This window comes from Dermacentor silvarum, chromosome 2 (genome assembly GCF_013339745.2).
Source record: "Dermacentor silvarum isolate Dsil-2018 chromosome 2, BIME_Dsil_1.4, whole genome shotgun sequence".
In the NCBI taxonomy this organism is placed as follows: Eukaryota; Metazoa; Arthropoda; class Arachnida; order Ixodida; family Ixodidae; genus Dermacentor; species Dermacentor silvarum.
The window spans coordinates 154,393,995-154,419,029 of NC_051155.1; the positions used below are offsets into that span (position 1 = coordinate 154,393,995).

The window sequence follows — 25,035 nt, forward strand, 5'->3', positions numbered from 1 at the left end:
CTCCATGAAGCTGTCTGTCCTTTTTGCTTTTTCTCTCTCCCTCACCTCAAAAAGTCAGCTCATCACATGACCTCCGACTCTCAGCTGTGCTCAGTGGACTCAACCCTGTATATTTGGTTTCCAGTAGGTTATAGTAAATGCGTACATTGTTCGGGTGCTCTGCCAACCGCTCTGTGCACATTTTCTCTTGATATGCTTCTGCAATTTTGATATTTCTTGTAATGCGCACATTTAACTTTGTTGTATTGTGCGAGAGCAGCAGCCACACGTTAATGTTGCATCCATTGTCTTTTTGGAAAGCCACACAATGAGTGTGGCGACAGCATACGCTAAAGCATATTTAATGATGATCCACACTGGTCCCACTTCCTTCGACTTCAGTTTTGTCACATAGAGCTCCCTCCTAGTTTCTTTCGGTCCTCCATGGGGGGGGGGGGGGGGGGGCTTTCCGCTGCTGTCAACAAGATGTGGCACCTCTCTTCTCAATGACAACACCTTGATCAGTGTATGGTGCAGTGTACAATCCACACCAAGACAGAAGCACCAACTCGCATGCTGGGGGGTGAACTCAAAGTCGTGTAATGACGAGACTTGTATGTAAGGAATTACATGTAAATAATTACTTGAAATCAATTAAATTATTTGCTAATTATGTAATCTTTCTATATTACTTTTTTTACTCGGTAACACCCACTGAAATTCAATATCTTTTCTGAAACCATTTACCATTTACTTTATTGATCGAGACATGCTGTAACAGGCAACCCAGCTTCAAGCTCTTGAATTTGGCAGGAAACTAATTTAGAACGGCAGCTGTCATGCTGTGCAGCATCCTTGCGAATGTGTATGTTCAGGTAGGAATAGACTCCGAATAATGAATACCTTCCTCAGGAAGTGCAGTAACAGGAAGTGGACTTGGAAAATCTCTAATGGAGAAACAAGAAATGAAATAGATTTTATACTCTCTGCTGCTCCCAGCATAGTGAAGGATGCTGGTGGTGTGGTGGCGTAGAGCAGAGGTAGAACACCGGGCTTCTAATCTGAAGGTCATAAGTTCGAATCCTCCTCCAGTCTACTACATTTGCAGGCATGGAGTGGCGTCTGACACCAGCAAAAAGAAAAAAAAACATGAAATAAAATTGCTGAGAGCTAGTGGGGCTACACTAGTCCAGGTGCCACCAAATTAGACCCACTAAGCTTCAACAAAGGCACTCCCTCACCAGAACAGGAATTGGCCTCTCTGGTGCAGTATTCGGCCACTACCTCCCTCATCACTCTTGCAATTAACCTGTAGCCCTCAGTCCCCAGCGGCTGCTGACCAAGGCGGCGTTCAGACCTGCGACGCGGCAGAGGGTGCTAAAAATCTCTGGATCCGAACAGGCCGGCACTGGAAACTGAATCTGGCAACAGTTCAACATGCACACCCTCTCGTATGAGGCTAGCTTAGCAGGGCTGTTTTAGAAATTATCAGGCATTGCCTGGGATATTGTTGGCCTTAGTGAAGTAAAAAGAACTGGTGAGGCTTATGCAGTGTTGACTAACAGCCACATCCTCTGCTAAAGAGGTCTTCCAGATAAGAGAAAATTCGGGGTAGGATTTCTAATCCATAAGGAACATAGTGGGCAACATTGATGAATTTTACAGCATTAATTAGAGGGTAGCAGTCATCGTGATCAACCTGATTAGGAGGTCTAGAATGAAGGTAGCACAAGCCTACACTCCAACCTCCAGTCACAATGATGAAGAAATAGAACAGTTTTATGAAGATGTTGAATTAGTGATGAGAAAGGCACAAACTCAGTATACTGTAGTCATGGGCAACTTCAATGTAAAAGTGGGGATAAGGCAGTCTGGTGAACAAGCAATTGGCAACAACGGCATCAATTCTAGGATCACTAGAGGAGAGATGTTGGTAGAATTCGCGGAAAGGAATAGGCTCCGAATAATAAATATCTTCTTCAGGAAGCGCAGCAACAGGAAGTGGACCTGGAAAAGTCCTAATGGAGAAACAAGGAATGAAAAAGATTTCATACTCTCTGCCGATCCCAGCATAGTGCAGGATGTAGAAGTGTTAGGTAGGGTAAAGTGCAGTGACCATACGTTACTGAGGTCTAGGATTTCTCTAAGATTGAAGAGAGAAAGAGTAAAATTAATCAGGCAGAAACACGTAAGGGTAAAAGCAGACCAATTCAGGCCGGTGCTCACAAACAAATATGCCACTTTAGAAGAAGAAGATGAAGGTAACATAGAGGTAATGAACCAAACATTTTGTCTTTTGGGGCATGTCAATTAGGCACAAGCCAGGGTTCGATGATCACTGCTGTGCACAAATTCATTGAAGCATCCGGAAGGTTACGCTGCTAAGGTACTGACCGTGGGACATGTTATTTTATTTTTATTTTTGTAGTTAGTTTTCTCTTAATTTTTTATTTAGTTAATGTATAGGCCCTCTCAAAATCTGTGTTCGGAGTTAGTTGCCAAAATCATCTTGATTGTTCGCCTTTACCCCTTTTGTACGTTGTTGGGTGTATGTTTTATTTTATCCAGTGTGGCCAATCGCCCTCGTGGGTACGAGCCATGTTTTGAGTCAACAACAACAACCGTAGATAGGCTGATTTCAGAAGCAGTAGTTGAAGTGGGAGGTAAGGCACCAAAGTAACCAGTAGGTAAGCTCTCCCAAGTAACAAAGGACCTAATAAAGAAATGACAAATTATGAAAGTGTCCAACTCAAGAGATGAGATAGAATTCACTGAAATGTCAAAACTCAACAAGGAGAAAGTAACGAATATTCGAAATTATAATGTGGGAAAGAATGAGGAAGCAGTAAAAAATGGACGCAGCATGAAATCGGTGAAAAGAAAACTTGGCATAGGACAAGGCAAGATGTATGCACTGAAAGATAAACAGGGTAATATCATCAGCAATTTTGATGATATAGCAAATGATATAGCAGTGGAAGAATTGTATACTGACCTACAGTACCCAGAGCAGTCATGCTACCTTCATTCGAAGTAGTGATGAACAGGATCCAGAGGCTCCTTCTATAACTAGCGAAGTTAGAAGGGCCTTGCAAGACATCACCAGGGGAAAAGCAGCAGTAAAAGATGGCAAAACCGTTGATTTAATCAAAGATGGAAGAGATATCATGCTGGAAAAGCTTGCCACACTGTATACGCAGTGCCTTACAACTTCAAGTGTACCAGAAAACTGGAATGCCAACATTATATTAATCCGTAAGAAGGGAGACAAAGAATTGAAGAATATTATACCCATTAGCTTGCTTTCAGTATTGTATAAAATATTCACCAAGATAATTTCTAATAGAATCAGAGCAACACTTGACATCAGCCACGCTTGCTTCCGGAAGGGATATTCTACTGTTGATCACATCCATGTCATCAATCAGGTAATCGAGAAATCTGCGGGGTACAGTCAACCTCTCTTTATGGCGTTCATAGATTATGAAAAGGCATTTGATTAGGTAAAGATACCAGCAGTCATAAAGGCATTGCATAATCAAGGAGTACTGAAGGCATACGTGAATATCTTGGCAAATATCTACAAAGATTCCACAGCTATCTTGGTTGTCCGCAAGAAAAGTAGAAAGTTACCTATCAAGAAAGGTGTCAGGCAAGGAGATACAATCTCTACAATGCCATTCACTGCATGCTTAGAAGAAGTATTCAAGCCATTAAACTGGGAAGGCTTAGGAGTGAGGATCAACGGCGAATATCTCGGCAACCTTCGGTGTGCACATGACATTGTGCTGTTCGGCAACACTGGGGACGAATTGCAACAAATGATTGAGTACCTTAACCGAGAAAGTGTAAGAGTGGGGTTGAAGATTAATATGCAGAAGACAAAGATAATGTTCAATAGCCTGGCAAGAGAACAAGAATTCAGGATGGCCAGTCAGCCTCTAATGTCTGTACAGGAGTATGTTTATCTAGGTCAGTTACTCACAGGGGACTCTGATCATGATAGGGAAATTTACAGAATAAAATTGGGTTGGAGTGCATATGGCAGGCATTGCCAAATCCTGACTGGGAGCTTACCACTGTTGTTGAAAAGAAAAGTGTATAATCATTGCATTCTAATGGTGCTAACATATGGGGCAGAAACTGGAGGTTAACAAAGAAGCTCGAGAACAAGTTAAGGACTGCACAAAGAGCGATGAAATAAAAAATGTTAGGTGTAACGTTAAAAGACAGGAACAGAACGGTGTGGATCAGAGAGCAAACGGGGATAGCCGGTATTGTAATTGACATTAAGAGAAAAAAATAAAGCTGGGCAGGCAAGTGATGCATAGGGTAGATAACTGATGGACCATTAGAGTTCCAGAATGGGTGCCAAGAGAAGGGAAGCGCAGTCGAGGGCGGCAGAAACCTAGGTGGGGTGATGAAATTAGGATATTTGCGGTAGAAATTGGAATCAGCTAGCGCAAGACAGGGGTAATTGGAGATTGCAGGGAGAGGCCTTCGCCCTGCAGTGGACACAAATATAAGCTGATGATGATGATGACAGAAAATATTAGGTACAGCTGTATAAATAAATTACGCTTCTGCCAATTGCGAAAAACTTCCCACCAACTCGAACGCAATTCAACCGTGTTGAAAGGTAGTCCATTAAGGTAGGCGCATAAATTCAGGCTAAAATCATATGACAGAAGTTTTCGCAGCAATGTGCAAATGTGGAACTAGATCGAAGGTCCTTGAAAGGTCAAAATTCTGGGCTTCAACACAGGCTGCTTTGCTGGCTGTTCTTTGAATGGCATTTGATGCTGACCACACCACACCACGCCAGCCTTCACTGATTGCTTTCACCGTCGCTGCATGTACAACTTATTTATAACATATTTAGCCAAAGTTAAATTTCGTTGCAGCTGTCCTTTAATAGCTTCTCTGTAAAGGCCAAACATAGCAGACTGGTAAACCAGAATGGACGGGAACACGAAAGACAGATGGTGACACTGTTCTGAAGATTCAGCACCAGCTTATCGGGACATCATGTACAGCATCTACTCAGACCCAGTTAATCCTTTTGTAGTAAAAACCTACCAAGTTTCAAGGATATTTCCTGTGCCAAAACAGCCACGATACGAGAAAGTACATTGAAATCCACAATGTCATGACAACATACCGACGCTGAGGTTTCCGCACAAAAACTCAATAAAGGAAAGTCTGGCCTGCATTTTCTGTACTAGTAGCAAACATTTTAAAACCAAATGAATAAAGTTGTGTTGCTAGAACACATAATCAGCTTGAACTCATTAAGTGTTGCTCCTCAGTGTCCTTTAAAAATTAATTCGTAGAGAGACTATACAACTTTAGGGTATAGGTTCGTGTGTCGCACACGATCATGGTATTCGGCATGACATACAATACAGATTTAGTTGAGATCCGTACACCTAAAAAACATTGCTGGGGTTGCTCTTCAAACCACAGCAGAGTTGCTTGACCACTTTGCGCCTGCCATACTTAATTCAGCCAACTCATGCCTTGTCTTCTTAGCATGCTTTTTTTTTTTTCTGTGAATATATAGAAATTAGCATTTTTTCGGAGCTACCACTTGGGATTCTCAACCATTTCAAGCAGGAGGTCAGTTCTTGTGTGCCATGTGCCAGGAAAAGGATTATGACCAAAAATCATGCGCGATGTACACGTGCTTGGTTGATTAGAAAGTCGCAAGACACTTGAGCAAACCGAATCAATTACAGTCCTAACTCATCCTAACGAAGTTGCATTTGACACAGATACTTTTGTCATATCCAATATTTTTAGTAAGCATATATTTGTTACATTGGGATATAAGCAAGAAACTTTGTAAATTTACTTTATATGATTTTGTTAATATTGAGGTACAACTGTACAAGCAGCCTTCTTCATTTCAACATGCCAGTACATTGGCTGTTATTATGTACCAAAATCCAGCACTTGCTCTTGCAAATCTGGTGTTTTATTTCCATAGGCATTGTAGTGAAAATGCAAAGCAATACCCTCCATAATGCTTGTTATTTCGCGCCATGTAAAATATGTGCAAGTTGATTTTCTGTTGTGTTTACCAAAGTTTTTTTACTAAGCTTGCGCTGTTTCAGTTTTTACAAGGTTGTGGAAAAATCAGTTTTGGAAGTAATTCCATAGCTGGCAAAATGTTATGCGCAGTGAGCCATAGACTTTTTCGTGCAACGTTTGTTGTAGTGAACATTTACAGATGCAAGCTAGCAAATCTCTTTCAAGTAAAATAACTTCGAGTAGTATTCGTTAGTGAAAGTTGCACCTCCCAGTGGTGAAGTGGAAAGACTCGTATTTTCTTCCCCCTTTTACTTATCTGGACTTAGCCGCTGGTCTCTAATAAAACAATCCTTTAGCTTCTTACAGCTGGATTTGTTCAGCTTTTCTCAAATTTATATTTGGGCTACCCAATTAATAGGCCTCGCACTATCCTTGAAGAAAACAAAACGTGAAATCCATCCAGAAAACATGAGAAGCCAAGCATTAGAAAAAAAAAATAATAATAAAGACAAAGCTAACACTCTAAACCACTGCCATTACATGTAGAATATTTAGGACCCGTCCCCCGCAAGGGAGAAGGCTAATGCTAGAACATGAAGCACAGATGCCAGCTCTGTCCAGTACACAGATGAACGTACACAGATGGCAGCTACTGGGGTGACTGCGCTCTCAGGATCGTATTCTCCACGGCTGTAGTGTCGGCTGAGAGGTATAATCATGTCCTTTTTTCCCCTGTGCAGTCATCCCTTGCACTGTGCAGCCATCAGGCATAATCCTGGACTGCCAATTTCTGGGTCGCAAGTTTGAATCCTTGCAACACAATAAGCATTTTTCCTAGCTTTGTAATTTTCCTGCCAACAATATTGGAATTCCAGCCATGGACAAAGGCGGTCATCAAAACTTCCAAGGGAGCGAGCCCCATAACAGCCATCGCTATAAAGGAATTCAATTAAACTGTCTCAACTCCTACTTTAAAAGCTAAACATTTTGACAGAACAACCTGGCTAGTTAGGATAATTTAAGAATTTAGGAACGTCTCCAACCAATCCTTACTTTGTGAAATCAGTTGTGCACAAACTGTGGCAATGACTGCCACTATGTGCAATGTAATACCATTTTAGATATGCTGCAAGCACTTTAAATGGTAACAGTTCATGGGACCCTGCAAGAACAGACCCCTCGAATTAATTGCAAGTGACAGCGGCCAGAACATTTTGTCCTCTGCACAAAGCTTGTTTCTGTTCATAATAAAAGTAATTTCGTGTAGTCAATGTTTTTAAGAAATGCGACACTGCTGAAAAAGGCTGATCCAGTTTTTATTTTGTTTGTGCGCAAGGTGAAAACTTCAAATTTTTTGATACCTTACAGACTTATTGTCGTTTACACATCCTGTACAAGCTGTGATGAGGTTGACTTTGCAAACTATTGATAAGGCGCTGGAATTTAAGTAAAAATGTTAAAATTACTAGAAACAGACAACAGTGAAAAATAACCAAACAAGCATGGTATTGCAGCACCTCACCGCTCCCCCAAGTATTTCAACAACAAAGGCAATGACTTATGAACGAGCTTTCTGCAATTATGTAATACACAAGGAATTTTATGCTGCAAGTCATGCGTAGGCAAAAAAGCTAGATGTCATTTACAAGGTGTATGACAGTGGCAGTGTCGCACGTGACAATGCTAGAGAAAACGAGTGGAACATCTCACTCATTTTGCTCGCCCACTTCAACCTTTCTCCCATATTTTTCACTCTTGCTAAGTCTGAGCACAGGAAGTCACATTATTACTGCAATGGGAATCCTAAGGCGTCAAGTCCTTCATCCAGCAGGATAATGGATGCTGCCCTGCTCTTTTGCAAAAGTGTTCTCAGCTCCTCGTCACCAAACTCCTCGTACAATGCCTGCCTCTCCGACGCAATGGTGTCCACCACTTCAGTGAACTCTGCGGCCAATCCGGATTCTTCCAAGGCCTCCATGAGAAGAAAAGTCAGCTGTGGAATGCACAGCCTGCGCAGTGCTGCCATCTGACGGCTTCGCGGGTTGTCACCACTGGCCTGAGTCTCCCTCTGGTCCACCATCCAGCCTCCATCCACAAAAAGAAGCACGTCAAAGACGTCCCTCTTGACCTCTTTGGCCAAACTAGTCACCAAGCTCTGCCACTGTTCTAGCTCCATAGTGTAGGTCCGCACCTTGTGCTCGTGAGCCAATTTTTCAGGAAAGCGAGCTCCGGGGCCAAGCTCTTCTGGAGCTGTTGGCTTCCTCCTGTGAAACTGATTGAACCACTCCTGGAAACTGGCATGAACCTTCAGTAGTGCCTCGAAGCACAGGAACTCTCGCACAGCATTCTCCTCCTCAGCCGGTAGCTGCCCGTCGCGCACTGAAGAGCGGCTCCACTGCTCCATTGCCACCCTCACAGAGTCAACAGGCAGTTTACGGAATGTCTCACGCGCGGCGCCTATCTTGCCCAAGCACACAAAGCCACGCATGAGTGCATTGGCTTGTTTAAGTGCCTCACCCCTGTTAGATGAGTCAAAGAGAAGCCACTCCAGCGATGCTACCTTTTCTCGATCTTCAGCCGTGGTCTCCAAAGAAGGCACAGCGGAGGTTGCATGAAGCTCTATTGGTTCATCACCAGAAACACGCACCTGCTCGACCAGTGTTCGGGTAATGGCAGCCACATTTAGCCCAGCCGCCCGTGCTAGCTGAAGGCACAGCTCCTGTTCTTCGGGGTCCCTTGTTTTGAGGCTGCGCAACAGCTGCGTGTACTTGTTGACCTGATCAGCTGCTGGGAGCGTGGCTGCATACGTGGCAACCAAGGGAACATGACCCTCATCGATGAGCAATTCGACATAGGTGCGAAGAAGAGCATCGCACGCCGCAGTGCTGGTCTCGCAGTAGACTTGTCGCAGCAAAAGTACCATGTGAGCCAGAAACCGCATTGTTTGAAGTGGTGGCTCTGTTGGCTGACTGGTTGCCCACTCGTGCATCTCTTCAACCATGGAAACTGGGTCATTTAGCACCACATATCGCTGTAGAATATGTGTAATGTCTAGGATGCGCTGGTCGCTCGCACCAGTAGCTGCTTGCAGATCGCGGAAAACGGCTTCAAAGGAGCCACGGTTGCTGGGGTAGCCCGATGGCAGTGGCTCGAGGCTCCTAGCCTGCTGTGTAGCGGTGCGGAGCTCCTGCTCCACGCACACGTCTACCAGAACGCGCATGCGCGCCCACAGCTGATCCTCCCAGCTGGTACAAGCAGGCAGCACTGCCTGGACATTGCCACTCAGGGCACCGTACACGGCGCGCTCGTATAGTGAACACGTGGGACTCGAAGCAGCTTCCCAGCAGGCGCGCTTCCAAAGGTCCCGGTAGAGATCGCCCTCAGCCGGCTGCAAGGAATCGGTGCCCATAATGCTGCTGCTGCTCCCATGGTTCGGGTCGTGGTGGGGCCGCCAGCCTTCAACCGCGGCGGCTAACCAATGCATGCCGTTGTCTGCCGCCAGCTCCTGAGCCCGCTGCAGCTGGCCGGCTCGTAGGTGGAAGAAGACGCTGCGGAAGAGGCGGCACTCGTCGTCTCGGTCCAAGTCGTGTATCGGCAGGCGCAACCGCGAAGGCGCATCCGGATCCAGTTCGCCTACGTAGGACAACGGTGCACTGCCGGTGGAAGCACGCGATAGCAGGTGGTGCAGCGTGTTTTCCCATGCGCAGCCTCCGTCGGCGAAGTACTCGAGCCTGTCGTCGTCATCGCCCATCCCTCGCTGAAGCGCCGCGCAACTTTCCAGCCAGTCGACCACCAGTTGCGCCTGGCGCACGAACGTGTCCCTCGCCATGAGCGCGTCGACGACTTCCTTGTCGCTAGCTTCGCGAGTTCCATCGACGAGCATGGCGTCGTCGTCACTGGCTTCTTCCATGCACTGGTTCGCCTTCAATCGGTCGCGCAGGAGGGCACCTGTGAGCTTCCAAGTATTGCGCTCTTCGGTCAGCAAGGTTTGGCACACCATGGCTTCGGTCCACACGGATTCACCCTTGCGAGAAACCATGCGCTCCGTCACTTTTCGCACTTTGGCTAAGTAACTGTCACACAAATTTTCGTACTTTTCTAGTAGTACAAGTACGTCTTGACTACTTTGATGGGCCTTATAGGCTTCCATAAAATCGGAGTAGATACCGGCCGTAGCTACGACTGCTGGATGTTCAGTCGCCAGCGCCGATGCACTGAACGCAGTCAAGTCAGCGGCTTCGAAGTTCGCGCTGACATTGCCGGCCCGCGAAGATCTGCCGCCGGGCGTCGCGAAGTCTACGATGGATCCTCCCGTAACGGCACTTGCATTCCTATTCATCTGAGCGATGGTGCTTGTGTAGGTCGACGCAGGGGTGCCGAATTCTTGTTGCCGCTGAGAAAACGATGCACTCCTGTTGCTGAAACGGCTTCGCGACTGTTTATCGGGCACCGGCGTGGCGACGTTGCTCCAGTACGCACACGAGTCACTTTCACTTTGCGCCATGTCCAGCTGTTGCTTGACTACTCACGTTTCGTCAAATGAACTTCTAGAAACGCGAGACATAACTACACATTTACATTTGAACTCCAGACCTACCGCCGCATTTTTAGGGTTAGCTTAAAAACCGCGTAAAAGATCACATGCATTGTGTAACGCGGAAAGCGCCCCCTGAAGCGCGTGACGGAACACCTAGCGCGTGAGACTTTACGTACTTGACAAAAAACTAACTTCATCATAATAAAAAGTTAACACAAGGTCTTTTGGTAGTTTATTTAGTAAAAAAAATGTATTGTTTTACATTCAGCAACAAGAAATAGTTTTAAGCTATACATAGTTACGTTCAGAACCAGCGGTGTCGCTAGCGTCACAATTTTTTTCTTCGTCTGCTATTGCGAGTTTTTACGTTTGGTTGCCAGCCGCTGCAGTCGGTGGTTCGTTACTTCTTGATCGTGTGTATCATGTGGTGAAGTTCTCTTCCGTGTGTTTCGCCGACCACATATGCAAGCGCTGCCGTGGGAGCCCTCTTCAGCTACATTGTGATACCAAAACACTTAGGTAAACGCACTCAAACATATTCAGCTCTTCTTTTCCCTGCCTGTCACGCCGCTGCCTACGGCTGGCGGTCTCATTGATCCACTTGCTCTTGCGGCACTGCGCATGAGATGTGCGGCCTCCAAAGGCCTCCACTGCTTCCGTTTGCTCTCGACTATGTTGAGCAGTGTACGTAATACCACTCTAGTGCCGACATCGGCAATTGCAGAATAGTAACTGTAGTTTCACCTGACTTGTACTGCTATCGCGCTGCGCAAGTGAGCAGTCGGTAAAGTACCGTTATGCTCGTGCTACTGTGTTACGCGTTGGGCCGGTGGTAGCTTTTCGAAGCTGTTCGATGTATATTAGCGACCTCCCCATCCGACGAATATTGACTAAATACAACTTACTATTATTGTGGCGGTCTAGCTTCCTTCCCCGTCAGACCCACAAGGTGGTGTTTTCTGGGATAACAAATGCTGAATTAGGAGCCCCGAGATAGCTTCGCGTGTTGTTCGCGACTTCGCGGTGTCAGGCGTGCGCAGTCCACATTGAGAGTCACAGTTTAATGGCTTTCATTTAGTCGTCTTGGACAACAAATTCTCTCTCGGTAAACTTGGTGGTCGTGGTTTATCTGTAGGCAGACCAGGGCGTGTGCATATAAATGTTCGTTCCTATCAGCAGTGATTTGGCAGCGGGTTCCATTGTTCCTGTATGTGCATCAGTGTACTTCGTCGTTTATATGTTCTACACGAACGTCTTCGCATCTTTGTGGGTTTTAGGCGAATTGGTTTGATTCGTTTGGTACTGTGTGCGCAATCAAAACAAACGAAGACTTTGTGAATAAGAACTTTTGCAACCCGGTCGGTCCACATTGCTTCTATTTTAATAGACCATGACATTGAATTCATGTGTCTGGTATTCCTTATTGATATCTGTCGCCATAATGCTTGCCAACAAATGTCATCCACTGGTGCAGACTTTACGGTTGAGCATGTTTCGTGCAAAACGCCGAGTGCGCTCTTTTTCTGTTCTGCTTGTTTGCGAACGTTAGATTAAGCTTTTGATTGTTCCGTGTCAGCAGGTTAATATTACCTCGTGACTTGTTTGTCTTGATCTTTAGATAATATTCCAAGTATTTAAGTCGGCATTTACGAGTGACAATTCGCGTTGCTGTCGTACGCGACACGCAAGTTGTGAGCGGGCGACCGCCGTCTGTTTTCCGTCCCCGCTAGCGCTATCATTTTTGCTTGATGTCCCCTGCGATAAACTTGTGTGCTGTTTTAGAGTTATCTTTTGCGGTGGTTATGCCGTTCATAATTCCGGTTTTGGTTTAAGAGGGCGGTAGTGCCGGGGACACGGTCGAACAACGTACTACGTGAGTTACAAAATGCGCGACTGCGACGTTACGTAACAAGCGCTCTGTATAGATACGCATACTTGCCCAAGATAACACTCGCCGTGCGGAACTCTTGGTAAGTACTCCTGCAATAAAAATAAGATACAATAAAGCTTTATCGTGGGAGCTGAGCGCGGACATTAAACAAGAACCAGCGCGCAGATAGGACGGACGTCCACGTAACTCGTGTGCGTGTAGTGTTTATTCCTGCAATTTTACGTACACTGAGAGAGCGAGAGTTACAGTAGTAAGGAAAGCAGGGACTGTAGCAAGGAAGGATTAGTTTCTGCTGTTTGCTACCCCCTCTAGTATGAATCAACTTCTGCTATACTCTATACAGGGTGTTTCAATTTAGCTGCACCAAATTTTTAAAAATTGCCTGTGGCAGATAGCACAATCATAATCATTGATCTAAACTACTCTATGAGGCAACCATTATACTTGCACGAGAAATCAGAACGCCTGATTGAATAATTAACATAATTACGCTAATTAAGTTTATTGATTAATTAATTTACGGCACATATTTCAATCGAAGAATTATAGCCGCTGAGTTCGCAAGGCATATCCACTTGGAACGAATTCTCAGGACTGAACCAGTTTCGAGTTTTTAATTTTCTAAGTGTCCAACGAAATGCATGGGCGTTCCAGTTAACGTTTTGAGGAAAACGCTGTTTTATGCATTGCAGCACAAAAGTAACTGGAACGTCAATGCATTTCGTCGGACACCTTGAAAATTGGTATCTCGAAACGTGTTCAGTCCTGAGAATTTGTGGATACGCCTTGCGAACCCAGCGGCTATAATTCGTAGATAGAAAGATGTGCCGTAAAATAATTATTTAAAAAGTTATCATAATTATGTGAATTATTCAATTAGGCATTTTGATTTCTCGGTGGAAGTAATGGCCGCCTCATCGAGTAGTTTAGATCAAAGATCATAATTGTGCTATCTGCCACAGGCAATTTAAAAAAAAAAAATTGGTGCAGCTAAAATGAGGTAGAAGCAGGGACACACACAAAAAGAAACAAGACAGACAGCAGACCTGTGCGACCTTGAAGAATCGGAACTCAATTTCCAGCGAAAGTATCGGCTTCTTTCGACCAGTTGCAATTAGAATTTCAGTTGCCTGCAATTAAAACACATATTTTAAAAAAGTTGCCCGTATACGATTGACCCGTCTGAAACCCAGCCCGCATATAACGCTTTTGAGCACTTTTAGAGAAAGTTTTGCAAAGGCAGTAATTAATCCAGACACAATTTCGCATTTATCACCGAAGAGACCTGGAAAACCGTCTATATATATACAAGCCTCGTATAAAGCAAGAAAATTTGGTGAAGGCAAATGTTCAGTAATGTTCAAAGCACATAATTCGCCTACACACTTTATATGCACGTCACCTACAGAGTGACCCCTGTTTCCTCTAAGTATGAAACCTCTGCTGTTTTTTGGCCCTCTCTTGGAAAAGGGGAAACTCAGTAGGCGTTTAATTGGGACTGAAGCGAGGGTTTAGCAATTTTCGTTTAACCTATCTTATTTAACGCACACACTTCAAAATTTGCCGGCATATCGACCTTGATGCTCCCCACATTTTTTGAAAATATATTATGCATATATAAACTTCTTAAGTGACGTGTTCTTTCTTTCTTGTTTTCATTTTTTTTTTTTCTTGTCAGCATACCGTGAGAACGGGCATGTAACGTTTTTCGGCGTTCCTAGTCGCATTATCTTCGCTGTAAAAAAAAAAAAAAAAAAAAAAAGCGACGCACTTAAACTAGAGCTCAGAGGTTCCCGAGCTTTCTGGCCTTGTGGAATATGTAACTTACTTGTGGAATCCCACCTACCTTCCCAGAGTTTCGCGGGTAGGCAGGCGTAATGTAAAGATCAATGAGAACGTCGTCGGCCTTGCATAGAGCGGATAAATTGAATTCCGCAGCTTAGTGTACGGGCAAATGTATTCTCGCTTCATAGGTTTTACTGGCGGTCATCTTGTTTATGGTGTTACGAGGAGCTGAACGCGACTCGGTGGCACTTGAAAGCATCAAGACCTTTCCGCAGTAACCCGAGTCTCCTGTATTAAATACCACTATACTGCGACATTACAAAGCCCGTCTTTAAAGGAGCTTGATCGTGACATTTATTGTTTCATATACTGGGCACTGTACTTATTTATCCCTGCTTGTTTATGAGTCATTCCCCTCTCCTTCCTGCCTCTCTCCCACTCTCTCTCTCTCTCTCTCTGAGTATTGTTGAACTGCGTAGAGCTTTCTCATCACTTGGAGGATGCCAATAAATCATAATGAACAACAACTTGCATATGCAGAATCGACTGTCGTTTGATGCGAAAAAAAAAAATGTCCCACGATTACTATATGCTCCCTAATAAGAAATTTGAGCGCAGCTGCATACTTGTTTTCATCTCGCGATATATTGAGGCAAAGAATTTGAGACTGAAATCACCGCACCGACTGGCAGTGGGCCAGTGCCGTCAGTGCCTTCGCAGAGGGAGGGGCGGTATGGGAACGCTGGTACGATGAGCGGCATCAGAGCCAGCTGTGGAAGACGACGACGACGAACGCGCGGTTACGTCGAGGGACGGCCACGTTCAACCCAGGAACGGGCATTGAGAGCTGCGCTCAAAGAAAAAAAAAAAAAAAAAAAAAAAGGGGGGGGGGGGGCATAAAAACATTTGTCGAAGAAAGCAACGCCTATATGAAGACATGCTAACGAAATAGCTTATGCATCTGACATTTATTTCACACGAAAAAAAAAAAAAAAAGCAGTTGCTTTGTGAATCTATAGGCTTCATAGCAGTGTGGCGTGAATTATGATTTGCATATGCGGGAGACGGTATCGCATGGCCCGTTCCTGTACTTCCTTCTGTCTTCGTCTCAGTAGTGCTGCAGCCATACCATGAACGTTCGGCAAATTTTTCTATTATAATGAGGATGTATTCAGCCACAGTACGAGGGTCAGTACTGCATCCACTTATCGCTCTCAGAGTTTTAAGCATTTCTTTTCGGGCAACAGGTACCTCATGAAAGAGCAGCGCTGAGCACGAAACAAAATACGGCCGTCAGTAAGCTAATAAGCGCACTGACTGTCGTATTTTCTTCGCGCTTAGCGTTGTTTTTACATAGGTTAATTAATTACTTAGTTGGTTGTTTGGTTGGTTGGTTAGTTATTGATTTAATGGCGAAATATTTTACATATGTCCCTGTTGTAACGTCAGCACAGTGATTCGTGTTTTACGCTGCTTCTACATTACGTGCAACTCACTAGCCCTACTAACATCTGTCAATAGAGATCTAACTGAAATAGCGCATACTTGCAAAACCCATAGAAGTGCCCCGCAATATAAGTAACAGCAAGTTCTCATCCGGGTATTTCCTTTATTTTCGTTTTTCTTTTCCTATAGATCTTGAACGACGCTCATTTCTTTTCCTACGACGGGCACGTTCCCTGCATTGTGGGCATGATGACGCGAAGTTATATAACAGTATAACGTGGGGCAGCCATCTTCGTGCCCGCTACGCGCTTCTTTTCAGGCGTCTCGCAACTCATCGCCAGCGGTGGACGTGCACTTCCCCTATAAAATACTGTATCGCCGTGCGTGACTGCCTCACAGCTTCGGTACAGCTGTCCCGCTCAGGAACGTTGTACTGTTGTAAAAAAGCGAAAGAAACTCGCATGCGCTTGCTGTAGAGGGCCGAAACATTTCGCGAGGAAAACGTGCGTTGATTGATTTTGTTGTTAATCACATCAGCCGTGACTAAGACAAACTAAAGAATATTTTCCTCGCCAAAGGATCTGTAGACGCAGTACGTTACGATGGCATTGAAGGGCTGACTTCCCGTTTTACGCCCTGCTGATTTTTTTATTATTTTTTTTTCTTCAATTCAATCGGGCATCATGAAGTGCCGGCGGGCACCTCCCTTAGAATGAGTCGGCGTAAGATTGTGAGAATGTGTGACGCAAATGGGTTCCCGTTACTTTACTCCATCAGCGTGTTGCGACTTACCTCTAATGATACATACAAAATAATCCTGAGTTAGCCACATCTTTGGTTTGCCATATCAGCCGTGGCCTCCGTCGACTACATTTCTTGAACCTGGTCCTTATCGTTTTCTTCTTTCTTTTTTATCCAATCTAGGACTTTTACTACAAAACATCTGCTTGAGTTAGTGAAATGTTTGAGTAGGTGAAATGCTAAATGAATACTCGCCGCGGTGGCTCAGTTAGCTAAGGTGTTGCGCTGCTGAGCACGAGGTCGCGGGATCGAATCCCGGCCGCGGCGACCGCATTTCGATGGAGGCAAAATGCAAAAACGCCCGTGTGCTTGCGTTGTAGTGCACGTTAAAGAACCCCAGGTGGTCAAAATTAATCCGGAGCATTTCCACTGCGGCGTGCCTCATAATCACAACTGGTTTGGCACGTAAAACCCCAGAAAGGAGGGGGGGGGGGAGAGAAATGCTAAATGAAGTTGGATATATATTTAAACTGAGTAAAACATTCATTTATTCATTCATTCTGTAAAGGGGTGTCGTTCAACAGTTGAGCAGGTAGCGTAAGCGAGCAGTCAAGCGACGCAGAGCAGGAACAGCTGGAAGCCCGAGCGGCTCGCACTGGCCAGCCATCCGGCTTGCTCGGTGGCTGCACTGCAGGCATTGAACCGACGATTTGGTTGGCCGTTGTCCATGCGCACTTCATCACAATTCATCCATTCGTTTAGCCATGCCATTCTTGATAGCTTTCTATTGTCACCTTTTTCAAGGACGACCATACCTCGCTGCCCAGTTCATGCATGTATAGCTCTCTCTCTCTCTCTCTCTCTCTCTCCTCTTTTTTTTTTTTTTTTTTCGAGGCGCGCCCGAACCGCCCTAGCTGTGATGCGCAGTATATGTTAAACTGTTCCGCCGACTTGGTTATGCCTTGTCACTCCATCCCTCCTTCTCGACACCCTCTCTTCAGCCACTTGGTTTGGCGGTGCGAGTCGCGGAAAAGTGGAGAAAAAAAAAAAAAATTGATGTAGCGCTAACTGCTAAACATTTTTACACAGCGCATGTAGTCTACTGTATATACACATATTGGTATTCGTGACGTATAGGAGATTCCACCATCGCACTCCACTCGCATATTTACCCGCGACTTCCTTGCAGTATACTGCTCTGGGAGTTGACACGCAAGAGTATAAGAATTAAACGGAATAGGTGATTCACAGTGCATACCGCAGGCACTCATCTCGCGTGTGTAAGATACTTTGCGCAAGCGCCTTTATCGCGCGTCCTCTTTCTTGTTCCCGAAGTGACTCATTTGCTGACCGTCAGCGCGCTTACGGTTCGCACAGCCTCTCAGTTCTCGATCGCGTGCTTCGCATGCTCTCCTTCGGGTGGCCGAGTCAACGCTTCGTGCGCCGAGCGTTAAACGCGTTCGTTCACGGCATTCGTCTGAAGCTGCAGAAAAAAAGGAGGACATTTCTTGGAAATGGCGGCAAGAAGGGAGACCCGGTGTGTGTGTGTCGTGTGACATAACTCCTCTATTGCTCGTTCACGGCGTGCGCGCCTGATGACGCGTATAGAGAAACAGCACGACCGGCGCCGCGTGTTCGTAGACAGCGGATCTCCTTCTCTTCGGTCGAAGAAGTGGCGCATCGGTCTTCTCCGCCCAGTTTGTTTTTCCTCATCGACGCGTCAACGAGGAGGCTATATACGCGCGGTGATGAAGCCGCTGCTGCTGCCGCCGCCAGCTATAGCGTGTGCGCGCGCTTGCACAGCCTGCATTGCAACTTGAAAGGGCCGGCGTTGTTGTCCTTGTCTTCACGCGGGGATGCGGTTTAAACGAGAAAGTGAAAAAAAAAAAAAAAAATACGATGAATAAATGGAGCCGGCTTCAGAGTGAGCTGCGCGTTCACGCTATAGTTCTGTATATGCGTGCCTTTATGAGAACCCCGTCCCCCAAGTTCCGTGCAGTGAAGCTAAGGCTAGGGCTCGTGTCAACCATTCGTAACGACAGCCGGCTGCGTGTTCCAGGGGAAGGCAGTAGGTATCGCCCATTGTGCGCTACTAATCCTGGCGTGATGCTCTCATTCAGTCGGCGTCGCTTAGAGGCGGACAATGGAGGAGGCCGCCCCCCCCCCCCCTTTCTTTTTTTTTCTTCTCTCTCTCTCTCTCGTTCTTTTCTCATTGGCTGACGCGATTGGCAACTTCCTCTTCACTGCACGGAATTGGCCAGATAGAGGGTAGCTGCCTTGTGGTGCGGGCTGGCTCTGCAGCGTGTGGAAGCGCGCAGCGACCATGCCTTGCGTGTTAGCGTGCACGGTGAGCCGACTGTTTAGATAGGCAGTGGGAGACTCGAAATTTGCTCCCGTGAAAGCCGTTCTGTGTGCTCCAGCTTTTTCTGCCCTTTAGAATAAGGGACCTCAGCGTAGCCGCGCGAAGGCTGTTGTGTTGTTGTTGTAGGCTTTACCGTCTTTCGTGTACGGCAGTATAGTAACGCCTCCGTTGCAGCCTTGCGGGCGAGCGATGGTTGACTAGCCTAGCGTAAAGACCCGCGGTATTTCTATTCATCGAAAGCCCCGGGACAGCGGGGTGGAGATTCTATATAGCTGCATGGTTAACGACGATAACGGCGGCCTCGTTCGGCTCTGCACCGATATCTACAGAGATATCGCGACTCTGCGGCGCTTCTGATTTGATTTTCGTGGTTTACGATAAACGTGACTCGGTTGATCCGGCGAGTTTTTCTTTGTTTTTTCTTTTTTTTTTTCTTGGACATCGTCTCCTGCTAACAAGGTGGGTTATCAACTGGAAAATATGGCAGTGCAATAGGGCGAGACGTATTGGCACCGCTGCTGCTACTCCCTACTTGTGATGCGCAAACATTTGCGATTTGTCGTTCAGTCAAAACTTGCGGGGGCGGAAGCAGGGTAAACCAATTTATCGAAATTGCTAACGCCCCGAAATTTGAAAACGTGTGCTGGTAGAGATCTTAGTCTAGCGTGCATCACCTCCATCAAGGTTCGCAAATGTACAAACTGGTGATGCGACATAGTATATCCGCCTCATATCGAAAAGAATAATAAAACGTCGGAAAGAAAGTGAAAAAAAAAATCACGTGTGAACGAAAGGGAGATGATATAGGAGTTCCGTCACGTCCACGCGATTTGCAATTTGGGTTGAACTACATAGTTACGAAGGCATGAACTTAGGAAGTATGCATGGACAAGGAAATGGCGGTCCGCTAGAGTAACGGAATGAATACCATCGAAGGTTATACTTCCACGCAGCAACAAACATCGAATCATCGTTGGAGGGAATGGGAAATTCCATCCCTCCATCTATAAGATGGAGCGGGAGCAGGAGCGGGAGCGGGAGTTATAGAGCGGGAGCAGCGGCATGCGGGCACGTGTAACTGGAGACACTTTTCCACCGGTGAACTTGATTAGTACGAAGAAGAAGATCAGGTTGCCGTTTCGGCATTTGCGTTGAAGAAGGTTGATTGGCCATCGAGGTCATAGCAAGGTCACTTTATTGTATATGTTCGGACGCAGTAACTTGAGTGTCCGGGAATCCCTCCCGGACTTTGCTGGCGCCCGCGGGATCGTATTGAGCGGTTCGATGACACGGCCATTATTGGAACTGCAGCCCTGGGAATACGATACGAATGCGCCAATTAGTCTCTTAAGGTACCTCCATAGAGCGATGACAACGTCGTCATGTCTATTCTGAAGCCAAACACCGAGAATCCTCGGCAGGAGCTGACTAAATAGGCACCTGTGGCAAAGCCGACTTCTAGTGCAGTTTAGCAGCTATAGTATATATGCGTGAAAGTTTACTAAGGATAGCTAGCAAGAGGGATATCCCTATACCTTCTGTGCGCAATATCAGATCATGCATAATCCTGTCCCTTGTGGTGTTTGTGGTGTTATATTTAGGAAGTCTCTTAAATAGGGAAATGAAAAAGAGAAACTGTCCAGCTTTTCATTCGTTGTTTGGTGATTCCCATTATTGGTCGTAAAAAAAAATGTTTTCCCTAGCGTTGTGTGCTTTGTCGCTAAATTTACGATGGAAGTATCGGCTTTCGCATATGCGGACTCGAGTGTAATACGAGGAACACATGCAGGCGAGGAAAATGTAAAAATGAAAGCGGGCTACAACGCGAACGAAATACGTGCGGTCGTGCTGATTCTGACGAGGCAAACGCCGCAAATGGTGCGATAGTGTAGCATCCATGATAAAAAAAAAAAGAAAAAAAAACGGAACTGCAGACTTAGTCCTAAGAATTGTTTGGTTTCGCAGATGAGGCGCAAGTTCCACATGCTTAAATCTGAAAAAAAAAAAAAAAAGGCATTATACACCTGTTTTAATTGCACTTTTAAAGACGACAGCGACTCTGCGAAAAATAGATTGAGTTTGGCTCAGGGAAGGAAACGGATAGATATCGTAAACACGTTTTATTTCCCTTTATATATATATATATATATATATATATATATATATAGATCTTTCCGCACCGGCGCTCCCGTTCAGGTGGCAGGAGGGTTAAAAAGAAACGAAAAACAAAAAAAAGAAAGTAGATCAGTTTGTTGCGCCCAGATAGTTGGCATCGTCGGCACTGTCTTGGAGGTGACATCAAAGTCGGACGGCGCCAAGCACGGCTCCCCGCCCAGGGCAGCATGCAGCACGCGAGCGTTGGTTGTTGGCTGAATCGGGCGGCGTCCGCAGAGCAGAAGCAGAGGCTCGCTGGATAAGCTTTCGTTGGTGGTAGGGGGAGCGGCTAGGAGGAGGTGAATGACCTTTTTTTTTCCCCACTACCGCCACGCTCCGCCGTACACGTCGCGTTGTCATCATCGTCTTTTTGGCCTCTCTCGGTTGGGCGGTGTGAAAGGGGCTCACCACCACCACCACCATACCAGGTGCTGCTTCGAGGTTGCGTCGAGGTGTGTGTGTGTGTGTTTCTGTGTCTTGTGCGGCGTATATAACCTATACTCGAGGACGAACGGGCAAACAAGAAGGGAGCCTCTCTTCCGCTTCTCAAAACCCTTGGCGCCGGCGTCGGCCTCATTTGTACGCGCTCTGTCTTCTCGCCTTGGCAACTTGCCCAGCTGCAGAGCCTGCACCAAGTGACAAGCGTTGTTGCGCGGAGTATTGCTTTTTGCCCCGTGCCGTGTATATCCCAGCCGCACTCTGTGTATATTTACTTTTATTATTTCTTTTTTTCTCCCGTGATATGTTTGTGCACCGCGCCTACTCCTGCAACGGCCTCGGAGAGGGCTGCGGCGTGCCCTGGAGCTAAGTGAATGGAACGGATGATCCGCGTCGTGAAAAGGCGGCGATCGTTTGCGAGCCTTTTCGGCGGGGCGCTGTTGACGGATTTATTGAAGCGAGGAAACGCTTAGGGCGGTGTGGCTGCATCTTCTATATATATCGCGCCCGTCACCTGCAGGCACGACTGCGAAAAGCGGAATATGCACTCAGTGTTAAGACATCATACATGCAGTGTGCGTGGGAATTTTACCTATATCGCAAGCACTTCAGGCTGTTTTCTGGCCCATCTGCTCCGCAGGGTTGTTGGGGGCGGTCGGTTTCATATATATACCTGTAATGCTCGACGTATCATTCATGTTACGCTGGATTTTATAGCTCAATGTTCTGATTTAAGCACGGGAACCTTAACTCATATCCTCTAGTGGTGTTTTTGATGCGCTGGAAGCGATGCTTCAGTTATGGAAAGTTCAGAAGACCAATTACTAATGATTAGTTAAATAATTAATGGATTAATATACTGATTAAGTCCTTACTCAGAGAGAGAGAGAGAGAGAGAGAGCACTTTATTGAGAACCAGCAGTTAAGTCGGCTGGGCCTAGGCCTCCCACGATGGGACGTCGAGGTCTTGCCTCTTTGCCGCTTCGTAGGCCTGCAGCCCAGAGCACGGTCGCGGACTGGACTGCACGCGTAGTCCAGTCCGGCCGTGCCCAGAGTTGGTCGTCGAGATGGGAGCTGCGCAGGGCGGCGTGCCATCTCGACGAGAGGGTCACGGGATTAATTAGGTCTGGGTAGTGATGTTTGCACTCCCATAGCATGTGGGGGAGTGTTGCTGGTTGAGTCCTTACTCGGATAACTTTTTTTTTTTTTTTGGTACAAACGCGTTCTCCTTGGCCAGAAATGAAGATAAACTAGCTGTTCTAATTTTCCTTGATGTGGAACTGTGTTTGCGCATTGCTATAGGTTATATGCAGGTGATGAAGTTAAGAAATTCGCAGGCGCAAGTTGGAATTAGCTAGTGCAAGACATGTAGGGTAATTGGAGATCGCAGGGAGAGGCCTTCGTCCTGCAGTGCACACAAATATAGGCTGATGATGATGATATGCAGGCCACGCCAACTTCCGTTGAAGCGCCCACACGTATTCCTCATGCGCACTGCGCCGAAATGCTTGGAAGACAAATGATCTCGCGTTTTCCGTCTACCTGCAGTCGTGAATCCCCGTTACGTAAGTAAGGCAGCATGCCTGTGGCACATAACTATACTGAACGGTGTTGCAGTGTCGGTATAATAGCCGGTTGAACGTCCTCCGCCCGTGCCCCTATTTATTGTGTTGCCCTCGGGCGGCTTTGTGCGCTTTCGCACTGTCTGATTTGCGGGAAATCTCGGCCACACGTGTCTACGCAGTGCGATCGGCGAAAGCTGTATACAGCTATAGCTAGGGCCGCTCACTCTGATGTCTCTGCGATATAGTTTGGCTGGCGCGCGCGGTTGATGCAGTTTATCATTCACCGCGCGCTGGTTTTCTTTTTGTAAGCCGCGTTTTTTTTTTTTTTTTTTTTTTTCTGTGCCTCCGGGTTTTTCGAAAAAGCGGCTGCCCGGGCTTTTTTTCTTTTTTTTTTTTTTCGCTCTTCCATCGGCATCAGTCTGGTTGACCCCGATTCGCGCAGCGGCAACGTATATACAAGCCTTGCCTGTTCCTCCGTAGACCGCCGGAGGGCTGTGTAGACGACACGACTCGTCCCCTCCATCTCTCTCCCTCGTTCCCGCTTTTTTCTTTCGCGTTTCGAGCGGAGGCTGCAACCATCGACCTGCTCGGTGGCTTCCTCGCTTGCGGCTTCCCGTGTCCAACCCCCCTTCGTAACTGCGTGTCGCACGCACGCGCGCGAGGCCTCACCTATAGCCGTGCTACCTCTCGTGTTTGCCTGCTTGCCTTTTCTTTTGACTCCGACGCGCGATGCCGCGCTGCTCCCGCTGCTCCTCAGACGGCGGCCGCCATCTTGGGAGCCGTCGATCGATCTGACGGAATGGCGCGCCCGCGGTCAGCTGAGCGGCAGCATCCTCCCAAGAGCTGCGCGATGCGTACACTGGGATGCGCGTGCGATGCGGAACGGAGCCTTCGTCTCCCTTTCGAAAAAAAAGACTTGCATATGCCGCCTCTCCCTTATTTGGCTCGTCTCTGTCCGTCGGGGCCTATAGCTGCTCGTCAGCGAAGGCCGCATTGCCGTTGACGGCACCCTTTCGTTTCCCTGCCCGCTCCTGATCGGAGGCGGGATGAGGCGCGCCGTCGTCCCATTTGTCTCCTGTCGACGAGTGCTGCCTTTCATATGGGTTTCGGTTGCGAGTGAAAGCGAGGTTTTACGCTCTTCCCTGGTCGTATTTCTTTCGTCTCGCTTATTTCAGTTCTTTTACTCTGTTAATTTTTTTTTTTTCCCTTCTCGCGAGTGAGACCACGAGCTGACGCGAAACAGGCGAGTGCCGATAAAACGGCCGTGCGCGGCCTCTGCTGGTCACACTTCTCTGATGCACACGCAGCCTGAAAATTAATGTCGTGGTATCTTTCCAATACACAAGTAGATAAATGTGTCCCATCGGGGTTTTTGTGAGCTGCCCGGAGTTATCTACACACTTGCACGCTTAGCACTTTTCTCCCTCCGAATGTATCTCTCTCTTATTTATCTGTATACGTATTTCTCTATGTATGTTTTATTTCTTGTTCGTTTTTCGTTTAGCGCACGACACCTGTATACCATTATTGTTCCTATAACATACGTGATGTGTCTAGACTATAGTGACGTCATTGACCGTGCATAACATAACAATGGCACTATATGTGTATACACATGTGTGCATGCAGTGTTGCAAGTTTGATTTGTTGTAATTCGTGCGGGAACGATTTAGGCTGCGTTGTTTTACGCGATTCAGGTGCACGCGCCCTGGGAATGGGGCTATCTGCTGAATCAGCAAAAAAAGAAAAAAAAAATGAACTGGCAATTGCCTGGGAGCATGGAACGAGCTATTTAGCGCTTACGCAAATCACGTTATACACAAGGGCGCGCAGTTCTGTAGTTCGTTAGCGCAGCTTTTATTGGCAGTAATTTAACCTATATATAACCTCGTAATCACCAGCAGCCATTTAACGCCGATGTGTATACCCTCACGTGAAAAGATATAGCAGTTATTGCTGTAATTATGCGCGGCATGTAATCGGCGCTGTTCGAGTGCACATTCATTAAGCAAGTCTTAACACGTTCCCAAAGCATTGAAGAGTATATACAGGACGCCGAAAACATAACTACGACAGCCACGGGCCCTGGCGTCTGTAAGCGCGT

At 46.5% G+C, this 25,035-nt stretch overlaps 2 protein-coding genes across 4 annotated transcripts in view; one reads left to right on the forward strand and one right to left on the reverse strand.

The window, feature by feature from the left end:
* Positions 1–7,307: 7,307 nt before the first annotated feature.
* Positions 7,308–10,677, reverse strand: LOC119441934 (nuclear pore complex protein Nup107). The gene has a single exon (XM_037706603.2). It carries the CDS (start codon positions 10,514–10,516, stop codon positions 7,799–7,801), a length of 2,718 nt encoding a protein of 905 aa, XP_037562531.1. The 5' UTR covers positions 10,517–10,677; the 3' UTR covers positions 7,308–7,798.
* A 231-nt stretch (positions 10,678–10,908) lies between these two features.
* LOC119441935 (transmembrane protein 198) overlaps positions 10,909–25,035 on the forward strand; it is a 149,205-nt gene continuing 135,078 nt past the window's right edge. For 2 of the 3 annotated variants that reach the window (XM_037706605.2, XM_037706604.2), the window contains exon 1: positions 10,911–11,068. The gene's annotated coding sequence lies outside the window, so the exon portion shown is untranslated. Of the gene's footprint in view, positions 11,069–25,035 lie in introns of all 3 variants that reach the window. The other variant, XM_049661754.1, reaches the window with a different exon arrangement.